General features: G+C 34.2%; 1 protein-coding gene across 1 annotated transcript; it reads left to right on the top strand.

Annotated features, from left to right (window-relative positions):
* Positions 1-8,523: 8,523 nt before the first annotated feature.
* LOC131654732 (gamma-glutamylcyclotransferase 2-1-like) lies at positions 8,524-10,670 on the top strand. The gene is made up of 9 exons (XM_058924675.1): positions 8,524-8,681; positions 8,819-8,940; positions 9,049-9,125; positions 9,272-9,328; positions 9,568-9,624; positions 9,732-9,772; positions 9,892-9,963; positions 10,042-10,121; positions 10,248-10,670. The coding sequence occupies exons 2-9, from the start codon at positions 8,832-8,834 to the stop codon at positions 10,427-10,429; spliced, it is 675 nt and encodes a 224-aa protein (XP_058780658.1). The 5' UTR covers positions 8,524-8,681; positions 8,819-8,831; the 3' UTR covers positions 10,430-10,670.
* Positions 10,671-12,506: the final 1,836 nt, after the last annotated feature.

Raw genomic sequence — 12,506 nt, 5'->3', positions numbered from 1 at the left:
ACGTGCCAAATTATTGTTTAGTTAAACGGATACAAAATCTATGTTAAAGATTGGTCTCAAGATTTTCATTATGGTCTCAGGCACGGGGTGAGCAGTTTAACGGATATCCATAAGTAAAATAAATGGTTATTCAATTACTTATTAGCCGATGGATACATATATGGATTTATTGGTACCCGTGTCCTTGAGTTTTTGAATATGTGGGTATTCATACCCATTAATAATTTAATAAATTTTTTTAACTATCTTTTATATACATATAAAAGTTAGGAGATTTTTAAAAAAAAAACTAGATGTTATCCTTACCCGTTGTTGAAACAAAGAATACATGATTTTGAATTTTGAAGCATTGCGTGAAAATCTAATCGTATTAGTTTGATTGTCTTTGAATTATTATTATTAGTAAAATTATTATTATTAGTAGTAATATTATTATTATTTTATTTTTTTTTAATTTGAAACTAATATTATATGGAGGAAGAAAATGAATGAACACTTTTTATGTGTTTTTAGAAAAAGATAAATAAATTGTAGATATTTTTTTTACATATCCATGTATATCTCTAAATATATGATGATGTTTTCAAATTTACAAGTTACATATGTGTGTTGATATGAAATAAATACATGTATCACATTTAACCAATGGTGTACGTAGTAGAAAAGTAATACCCATTCATGTATACATATTATCGTTTCTAGTTGTTTCGTTCGGGAACTAGTGTTGGTGTTAATTGGTGATGTTGGACTCTTGAAGCAGTGACGTTGATCTCCGATATGGTGGCACGAGATAGATTTTTAAGGTTAGAAATTAGCACTCCAAAACCAATTCAGTTACAGAGTCCAAGATGAGTGAAGTGAAAAACAGACATAAAAAATACCTTGAATCTCACGTGTCTTGATTATATGTCAGACAATTTGATTAGGCTATGTGTGGTTGGGTTGGAAATTTGGGTTTCGCCTGCATTAGACATTTAGCCGGCCTAAAACAGTTATTCCCAAGGCTTTCCAAGTGTTCAGTAGGCGGGATGTATTTCAAAATTCTGGTCATCACCTTGGTATCACATCAGATCATAAGTAGAAACGGGAAGGCCATGGGGTGATTACAGAAGTAATGGGGAACAAACGCATTAAGTACCTTTCATATGATTGAAACATTTTACCAAATTTTTAGGCGTGTGGCTTTAGGCTCGTAGGTGAGGGCATGATAATTCTATCTAGGATGTTCGAGTGCACTTGAGTTTACTTGTATTCCCAATGTGAAATCTAACTGTTGATTTGTAAATTTTTGTTTTCCTTTGATCTGGCTCGCTGCTCACACTCTTATATATGAAGGTCTCTTTACTTTTTGGGAAAAAAATTTCCATTTCTGAGAGTAAGTTTCAATTAGTGAAAGCAATTTCCTTCCTTCATAACGGAGCTTTCCCATTCTACAATTAATTTCTACCTTCTTCACCAAATTCCACTGTCTCAATTTACCCTTCTTACTCTAGGTTTATTTCTTTGTATCGGAGTAGTGATTCTCCCTATTTAGTTAGAGCAGAAAGATATTCTAGTTAAGATTCTCACCATTCAGTTAACAATCATTCTTCTCCAATCATTATACATGTGTTATAATTTTGGGCTAATTATTGATCTTGAAATCCCTCTTGTCGGATGTTCTTCAATCATTTTGCTATGATACATACTTCTCAAAGTAATGTTTGAGATCAAGGTCTCATCATACTGCACCAGGAAGTTCTCCGATTTAGCTCTTGCAATGAGAGTTGGATGATTTTTGGGATCACTTTGTGCTGGTAAAGCCTTGTACTACAAGGACCACTCTATATTTTTTCATGTTCCTGCCAAGCTTCCTCGCTCTATTGACCGTTAGTGATTGCCTCCTCGTTTGTGCACAGATAGGTTTAGAAAGTATTTCACTTGGGTTCGTTTTAAACGTGGGCCCCATGAATATGTCGTATGTTTGGATTTTCTCACTCTTGAAGAGATTGAGATGAAAAAGATATTCATGCTTTTCACGAGAATCTTGGTTATGAAGAGGGTTTTTGTCATACCGAGGCAAAGTATTCTCTGTAGAGGAAACAACCCATTGATACCATTGTTAATCTGGGCCAGACCAATAGTCTAGAAAGGAAGGCAATTTTTGGTGAGGATATAGTAATCCCCTTTTTAGTTTTTTATTGACATGTGGTGTTTGATATTTGTAGATAAAATAAATTCTTTGAAAAAGGTCTTTGACATTGCTAAAGTGAATGAGGCTCAAGGTGTTACTATCACTTCTTTAGATTGGGCCTCCACTCCTCCTCCAATTGGCCCTGTCATATATACTACTGAAATTCTCCCCATCTTCTCTAGTCTGGAGTAACTTTCTTCCGAGGTTGATGTTGAAGACCAGCCATGGTCTCCTTGGAACAATAAAAAAGGGATCAAGACCAGGATCAGAGTTCTCCTACAGAGAGAGAGAGGGGGAGAGATAGAGAGAGAAAGTGAGAGAAATAGAGAGATTTGGCTAAACATAACTCGTTGTCGGGGGTGCTTCTTTCGGGTCATCTACTCTTATGCTCAAGTTATCTACCATTTTACCATCCTGAATTCCCCATACTTTCTGAAGAGGATCTTTCGTATCTTTATAATCTTTCTATATCATAGAAGATGAAAAAAATCCCAGAGGCCACTTTCTACTAGGGGTGTTCAAAACCAAATCGGCTCAATAGAAAACTTTAAAACCGAACCAAAATGATACCGCAAAAAACCGCCTTTGTTAGGATGTGTTTGGGTCATTTTCTAGCAGAACCGCACGGTCCGGTTCAGTTTGCAGTTTGTATTTTGCAAACCAAACCAAACCGCATTATGTTACAAAATCTTACTAACCAATATATATTTCTTTAATTTTTTTAGAGAAATCAATTAGTATTATGTGTATATTTTATCATATTATTTGTATGATATTTATTTTAATTTATATATCATCAAAAAACAAAATTTTATTCATTTATAAATACTATTTTGACAAAATATATTTTATCGTATTTTTTGTATAATATTTATTTACGAATGCAATTTCATGTATATCATTCGTTAAACCTAAGCTAAAATTGTAAGAGCATTTGTATGTATCAAATTATAATCTTATATTGACAATTATAAACTTTTTTATGGTAATGTAGGGACGATTAAACACAAAATTATATTTTCCTCTATATGTGTATATATGGCTCAATACTTTTTTTTGTAAAAAACGGAACCAACCGAACCAATCCAAACCGCGTTAGTTTAGTTTGGTTTGGTTTGAGTTTATTTTTGAAGGCCAACCGAACCGCATGTTTTTTCTCTCACAGTTCCTTTATTTTTAGCATCAAAAGCGCAACGCGAACACCCCTACTTTCTACATTTACCGTACTGCTTCTTTATCTTCTCTGGTTGAGATGATGTTTTATTTAGGGTTAATAGTAGTTTACCCCCTGTAATATGAGTGTGTTTCGGTTCCCCCCCCCCCCCCCCCACCGTTGCCAAAAGGTAGGGAAGGGGGAAAAGCAAAATTTGCTAACATTACAGGGGTTGAATTACTATTAACCCTTTTATTTATAGGTAAAATTTCCAAGGAGAGAGATATCTGGAAGGGAAAATGTTAGGCCATTGAACAAAAGAGATCCAAGCTTCAACATGAGGTGTCGGCTCTTTGTAAGAAGGTGAGCCAGATGGAGATGGAGAAAAAAGTCTTGAAATGAGGTTTCCACTAGTTTCGCAGAGATGAAGTTTTGTACGGACGAAGCCATGGAAACTCTTCAACAAGAGAATGAATTTTGTGTTAATGAATGCGAAGCCTATGAGTGATATGTGGATTGACTGAGGAAATGGGTTAATAAGGCCCTTAAGCAAACTCTTAAAAAGGTATATGAAGCCTTCGACCAGGTGGAAACACCATATCTGGATATTTTCATTCTCTATTTGTAACTTGACCCACACTCGTTTGAGGCGGAGCTTTAGTGGAGGATGACAGTGCAATGCTTTAAGGTAAAAAGGCTTGACCTTTTTATGTTTATTATTTGATTGGGTGTTATGCCCTTGTGCTTTCTTGTTTACCTGTATGAACAACAATATTTATTCATTTATTTACCTTTCTCTGATGGTTGTTTTCTTTATGCTTGTAATAATTTGTGTAATATATTTCTTGTTCTTTTTGTTGTACTATCTGGGTCGCTTCTTGTGCAGGAACTAACAGGATCTTCATGCTCATTTATCACTTGTCCCTTTGTGAGACTCAATGTAATCATTAAAATTTATTGTCTCTTGTTTCGATCGATGAGATCCAAAGTAACCAAGAAGTTTCATTGTTACTCGTCCTAGTCGAAGAGAACTAGTGTAATTGTTGAGCTTTTCATTACCCATCCCAGTTGATGGGATTTGGTGCAAGTCTCAGCGTCACTGGGAATCATCCTCAGCCAAAGGTGGGGTTCTTGTCCCTCCCCTCAGGTTTATACTAGTTAGGGGAGGACATCACCTTAGCTCTACCTCTTACGCTCTTGAAATGGCTTGTTTCTAACAGGGTTGTGCCAGTTGCACTTAAGTGCGTTCTACCTATTGCGACATTGTTTCACAAATAGAATTAATTTCATACTGACGAGGATTATAGTATTGTTTGTGTGTATAACATTTCTTTAGGCGGGAGATTTATTCATTCAATTTTGGGGGAATTTTAATAAATACTTATCTTATGCACAAATGGGTTTGGCATGTGTCCCTTCGACAATTGTCTTTAAGAGGTTCACGCATGACCATATAACGATTATTTCTACCGTCGATGTGATATGAGTCACCCGACTTTATTTCCCTGCCTATTTCTTCTTGCTATAATGAGTTATGGGGTATGGCTCTTACGTTTTCATATATGGCGTTTTGCTCGGAGACACATGCTAACATTTCATTGGATTACCACCTTTTCTGATTTCAAGGTGAGTTGCTTGGACTTTTGGCAACAACGCCAATGTTCATAGATTTTCCTAAAGCCCCACATTACGACTATGAGATATTGTCTACTTCTCATGACTTTGTACCCTAAAAATGCGCCTTGTTCTTGATTTGATGTGTGTGTCTGCTTAACTTACCTGGCGTTATGAATAAACTTAGTCGTTATGTCTCCCCTTGTAAGCGGTTGACAAACTTATTGGATTTGTTGAGTTTCACTTCTCCTTTTATTCAAGTCTATGAGGGGAGTTCTACTTTCAAGTTTATCTTGGACTATGTTTGGGTTGATCGCGCCTCTACTGTTAATTGAGCCTTTCTTCTTTAAAAATGGTACGACATATCACTGTGATAGAGAAAGATCTTGAATTAGCGACACGGGCTCATTTCACAACGTTCATAGCGTTGATTCGTGGATTTTTTTTATTTCCTTTATGAATAAGGTAAAATCTGGTACCGGCGAACTGATCGTCCTTGTCCCCAAGTTTGCTTCTCGATCTTTTTAATAGTAGTCATTAGATCAGTAGTTGGATTGGGGAGGCTGAAGCAAAGGTACTCTTTCACAAGGTTGGGAACAAAATGAGCTTCGAATGCAATTTCTTTGCGATTTGTCTTAGGATCAAACCGGGATCTAATCGTGGAGTTTGGCAATAATTGGTAGTTAATTTCCACAAACGGCACCAATATTCTGTTTGGGAACCATAATTGATGTTGATTGGCGATGTTGGACTTTTGAAGCGGTGATATTGATTTTTGATACAAACAAACATTCATTATTTTTTGTGTTTCTTCTAATTAATTATTATTTTGATTCATAATATATATACACGTCCTGTTTAATTAAATAGACTTTTAAAGAAGTATAAACTTAATCTTTTTATTAAATAGGTCTGACTTGATCAGACTATTGGCTCCTATAGACCGTCGTGACCTATTCACATCCCTAGTTATTAGGGGTGGACAAGAAACCACTGTCCGTTACTATCCGACCGATCCATGCAATCCGAATCTTTTCGGTCGGGTCAAAGTCGGGTCTTCGGGTCAAACGGGTGAAGCTTCCGGTTTGCTGTGGATAGTCACGGTTCGGTTCGGTTGATTAAACTGAATCCAAAAGTAACCGAATCCGACCACATGCATAATAGTCTTTTTTTTGCTTTATTTAATATTTATACTGGGCTGGCCTGTATTGTTTGAGAAGCCCAAAAGTTATACCATATCTCTATATAAACCTAACACAAGTGATGAAACTTAAAAACCCTAATCACTGCAATTTATTCTTCTCTCCTTCATCTCACAAGTTGTTCAAGAGTTGAAAAGAAATTGGAGTATATGTATTATCTTTTTATGTTATTTTATAGTTTTCATTTTTCACTTTTCCTTTAATTTTATTTATTAATACTATGATATTTCTTGTATTCTGATTTGTTGTTTTTTATTTATTTTTTAGGTATCTATTTGTAAGAGGTTCATCAATACTTTGACTATATGCGTGCTCTATATGGATTAGGATGACTTATTTGTATTATTATGTTTTTAAGAGTTGAGTCAGTGGTAGTTTACTTGTTTAATGGCCTATTATATAACTTTTTTGTTTAGATGTATTTTAGATCATTTTATACACTATTAAAATTTGTAGATTTGGCCTCTATATGTAATAATCATAATCTTAATTTTATTTTGTTGAATAATTAAAATACTGTCTTTTTAAAGGAAAAACTTACTACAGTCCAAATTTAAATTAAAAAAAATTGAAAAAAAGTGCTATTTAAAATATGTAAATTAAAATTAAATAAAAATATATATTGAAACAAAACCGGATTAAACCAAGCCCGAAAAAAACCGAATCCGCAATAACCGATTAATGGACCAGACGGAAGTGGGCCTATATTTATAATCTGAGGGTTGGTCCGGTTTGGGGTTTTGAGCCCGAAACTGAACCGGCCCGATCGGTTGTCCACCCCTACTAGTTATATAGTCTAAGATGAGTGAAGTAAAAAATGGAGATCGAAAAAATTATCTTGAATCTCACGTGTCTTGATTATATAGGTTGGACAATTTGATTGGACTATGCATGATTGGATTAGGCATTTAAGCTTTCCCTGCATTAGACCTTTGACCGACTCAAAACACTAGTTATACTACTCATTAATTCAATTTTATAATAATCATTGTAATTGATAATTCCACTTAAATTAAAAAATAGTAATTTATCATTTATTGAATATTCTTTATTGTAAAAGAAAATTTATTTCTAAATTATTGGTTTAATCACACTCAATATTCAATAAATTTAAAAACTTAACTTTCTTTCATCCTTAACATAAGAAAAAAATCACTTTTTAATAGTAGTATATTGAATAATTGATATATATTTAATTTTTTTTTGGAATTATACGTATTTTGATTAGAAAGGAGTACTATTAATTAAAAAACAAATATAGAAATAATCAAAATTGACAACACATTGAAAAAGGGGTAATAATATGGCTTTGGAAAATGTTTCTAGAGACATGTATTGGTTGGACAACAACTCCGTTTACCGTGCGCGCACTTTCTTTGATTATGAGTCCACTTTCTTTTACAGTGCTGTACTATTGATTTTGGTGACCTAACTGTGTTTGAATAGCACATACGCTCCTTTCCTGACATAACTGAAATTCAAACATTTTACACTTTCAAAAAAAATTAATTATTCACATTTATAAGTTTAAATTATCTGCTAGAATATTCTAAAATACAAATTATTTAAACAATTTAAATTTACAATCTAACTTAATGGTATATACGTGTAAAAATAATTTACACCATTAATATACCATCATATTTTTTCATTTATTATATTCACAAAATTTAATTTAGCTTTATAAATAAGTATTATTGATATGAAAACTTATTTAAGTGATAAGTACTATATTAAATTAAGAAGATTTTATAATAACCCCATTCAATATAGTATCAAAAAGTAAACTTAACACAAAAATTTTTTTTTAGTTTATCACCACCGGTTTAGTCCGGTTCGGGGGTCAGTTCTGGCATCAAGTAGATAGACGTTAGCCTAATACAAAATAGAAACGTGGATAGACGTTTCCACATGCGAATTTCAACATTTTCAACAAGAAGGACCATTTCTATTTTGAAATTTCCCAAAGTGCTTTAAACTATGGTGTACAGTATTTTCAAAGTGGACCATAATTCTAATTCCCTCCCCACTCCGTCATAAACAAGCTATCACCACCCTATCACAACCCGTCCAGGTTCATTCCACCCAATCCAAACTCCCTTCAATCACACGCTTGATTTAAGGCAACAACCACTCACACGTCGCACAAATCAAACACACCCCAAATCTCGTCCAGGTTCAATATACTTTTATTCTTCAAAATCAAACATGGGTTGGTATAGGGTAGTTACTAATTTAATTTTAACATTAATAAGTTTGGTATAATAGTTGTTGCAAATTGTAAATGAGAAACAAAAGAAAGCACGTGATAGACAAGTTGGTGGGGTCCAGTCCGTTAAATTCGCGTAACGTTTTCTTCCATAAATACCAACCTTTTCTCAACTGTAATGCCTCGAGAGAAATAGAAAGAAAATCAATTGAAAAAGAGGGGAAAATCTCTGTAACCCTAATTTCATTCATAAACCCTAACACCTTTCCTCTCTTTTCAAATCTTCTTAATCCTTTCTATCTTTTCTCGAGAACCTTTCCAGATCCAAATGTAAGAACAATCTATCTCGTTTTTTCTTCTTCTTCTCCGGAATTTTTTACGCTACGATGATAAATGTGATTTTGATACGAACGTTTGAAGTTATTATGAAGATTAACTGATACTGTTTTTTTTTTTTTTGATTTTAGAAATAGAATAGATATGGTTTTCTGGGTTTTTGGATATGGTTCACTGGCATGGAACCCGGGATTTGAATATGATGAGAAAATTGTTGGATTCATTAAGGACTACAGACGTGTGTTTGATTTAGGTAATGTTATTGCTTTACGTGTTGGTGGTTATTGAGTTTTGGATTTTCATTGTTGTGTGTAGTTTAGCTTAGAGAAATGGTTTCATTGTTTTTTAATTTGTTTTGCAGCTTGTATTGATCATAGAGGAACACCTGAGAATCCTGCAAGAACTTGCACTTTAGAGGAGAAAGAAGGAGTACTTTGCGTAAGTGCTTATTTTGTTTAATGATTGTGTCTTTTGCTTATTTGGTGGGTTGGATTTTGCATAACTGGTGCTTTATCTTATCTTAAAGTGGTTATTTTTGTAATTAATTTCTGATTATGATTTTTTGGTTTTTTTTTGTGTTTCAGTGGGGAGTTGCTTATTGTGTTCGGGGAGGTCCTGAAAAGGAGAAACTTGTTATGCAGGTAAATTTAGTTTTTAACAAGATTCTTTTACCATTTGGGGTATTAATTTATCCATTTAAGTATTTCATTATCTATTCATTATTACCAAAACATATTTACATTTTTGTTGCGTTTCTAATTAAATAAGCTTCTAGGTTATGGCATTTAATATATGATTCTAGACTAAATATGGCTGGCTATAAGGATTTTGATTTACACACTGTTTGATAAATTTGTTGTTTTATCATTTCGTTGTCTAGTATTTGGAGCGGCGTGAATGTGAGTATGATCAAAAGACTCTTGTAAACTTCTACAAGGTTAGTTTTACACAGCCATTCAGTTTTTTATACTGTCAAGTGATTGCTGGTATTGTTTTATCTGTAAATAGATGTTTCTAATTTCTTGTTTGTTGTCTTTTCTTTAGGAAGGAGATTCACTTAATCCTGCTCTTACTGGAGTTATTGTGTAAGTTGTTTGACAATGTATTTGATTTTCTTTAGCTTTGTTTATCTACATTTCATGAATTGTTTTGTTCATACCTTATAAAACTAGTTTGCTGATGGAACGAACTCATTTGTATGCAGTTTCACGTCTACTCCCGACAAAGTGAACAACAAATACTATCTGGGACCTGCTCCCTTGGAGGACATGGCTAGGTATACTTTTGTACATTACCTCTCCCCCTTTTCTATGTGAATGTATTGCCCTGACCTTGGGTTCTTTTCACTCTGCAGGCAAATAGCAACTGCACATGGCCCTTGTGGAAACAACAGGGACTATCTTTTTCTTCTAGAGAAGGCTATGCATAATCTCGGTATGTACATGATCGCATTTATTCTATATACGGCTTCTTGTGCATTATGCATTTAAAGTTTGCAATCAATTTCTTGATGTTACTATTATTTTATGAGATGATGATTTGAGAGCTTTTGGTGCACAGGTCATGAGGAGGACTATGTGATAGAACTAGCCAATGAAGTGAGGAAAGCACTTGGAGTGGAGAATGTAGTTCCAAACGACAAGAAATTGGTTGGACCAGCACAACTTCAACACCAGCCACATGTACCAATTTCAACCCTTCCCTTGAGTCCATTGCCAGAGCCTATTGCTTTGGATAGTTGAGAAGCTGGAGATTACTGCAAGTCGATGCTGAGTTCCTTATCTAAACATTCACTGTGGACCCTGCTAACCATCAATCAATTTTTTATATCTTTTAGTTGCCCACTTATGCTAGTCTTAGCTACTTTTTCACCACCCATTCCCTTAAAATGTTACTCAGATCTTGTGAGAGACAATTTTCTGAATTGGAATGTGCGCCAAATCTTTACACGTTTATTAATGAAAAATGATCGTTTCTCTTTAACCAATGGGCTATCTTGCATTGCTGAAATGAGTCTATCTGTTTGAGCAACTATTTGTCTATTTGGCTTATGCTGTAAACTCTTTGCCTAAACATACGTCAATACGTCCGTCGGGCAAAGTTCAAAATCGGACTTTCTTCCATCTGGCCAATGCTCCAAATAATTATGTAGAAACAAACCCAAAGTTAAAAAAGGAAACCGATTAATTATGTAGAAACAAAAAAAAAATCAAAAATATAACTAGAGAATAAAGCCAAATGTATCTATATTTTCATAGATTGGAAGCATTAAAGCTTAAAGGCGCAGTAGCTTAGTGAAAAATAGAAAAAGTAAAACCCCCCCTCCCCAAAGAAATCATAAAATGTTTATGTACATGCTTGCAGCTAGCACTTGCACTTGTTGATTTTTAAAGCGGGTAAGACCATCCATCAATCAAGAATGTTTTACATACTCAAAACTCTTCTTTTTCACTTTTTACATACTCAATCAATTTTTGGTTACTACAATGATTTTGTTTAATAAAATTAAATACCCTACTCCACCACTTTTATTTCATATTGATTTTTTTTATATTCAAATTAAATGAACCAAGTCTCTATTTATATAGACAAAAAAAATGATGAATTTTGGTAAAAATAAAAAAATAAAAATTAATTTACTATAAAATAATTAACCCCAAATAATTAGGATAAAATACAAATCTAAAAAATACAACAGCCAATAAAATTTTGCCAAATATTTTATGTGGCCCCCACTCCCTCCTCATTTAACATTATAATTCACCTCACTTTCAACACTCCATTCAACACCAATTATGTATCGGGAACTGTGAAGCGGACGAATCTATACCTCACTTGTTTTTTGAGTGCAAAATTTTTTCAGGTATTTGGCAATCAATCTGCAAGTGGCTTCGGATATCTACGGCTTTCCACAGAGAAGGTAGAGAGCATTTTGCCCAATTTGAAGGCCTGATTGGAGGTGATAAGGAAGATGCGTCGAAAGTCAGAGTCATATGGTTCGCCGGAGTTTGGAGCATATGGAAAGCCAAGAATGCCAAAATTTTCAGCAACAAAGATACGGTTCAGGAAAAGGTGTTCGACGACACTATTAAATACTCGTGGAGGTGGCTGTCCTCAATCAACATGGACGTACAATTCAACTACGCTCAATGGAGATCAAATCCTAGGATTTGTCTCGAGCATTGATTTCACAGAGGATAGTTATCCTTGGATCTGGTGTGGAACTGGCTTGCTTATGGTGTTTTTACTGTAATATTTGGCTTCTGTTCGAGCACTGGATTTTTAGCACAGTTTTGACAAGATTAGTAGGAAAATGCTCGCGATGCAGTTCGGCTGTGTCGGTATAATATTTTCCTGGAACTTTAATTAGTTAAACCATGACATGTCGTCGATGAAGTTTCCTGTTGATGGCCTTTTGCTGTGTCGGCAATGTGCAGTGGCTATGCGTGAAGAATCAGGTTTCGGTAGCTTTTTTTCTGAGATGAAAACCATCAAATAATTTTGTGTTTGAATGATGTCCTGGATCTAGAGTGTTGTGGAGTCCATAGTTTAGGTGTGATCCCTTTACTGTTATGTTTGGTAATGGAAGTTTAGTAGTGTGGTATTGAATTTTTGTTTGGGTGAGGCTGCTTCTGAATAGAGCTACACAGGATACAATTAGATGTTTATCCTGCTAGCAGACTGTTATACCAGTTGTTTTTGGCATGGCTCATGCCTTTTGTTTTACTATCAATAAACTTTATTTGCTGCTTAAAAAAATGGTCTAGCTTAGTCAAAAAATAAAAGAAAAAATAGTAAAAGAAAAAACCCGAAAGAAAT

This window comes from Vicia villosa, linkage group LG3 (genome assembly GCF_029867415.1).
Source record: "Vicia villosa cultivar HV-30 ecotype Madison, WI linkage group LG3, Vvil1.0, whole genome shotgun sequence".
Taxonomy (NCBI): domain Eukaryota; kingdom Viridiplantae; phylum Streptophyta; class Magnoliopsida; order Fabales; family Fabaceae; genus Vicia; species Vicia villosa.
This window is presented reverse-complemented; position numbering and strand designations above follow the sequence as displayed.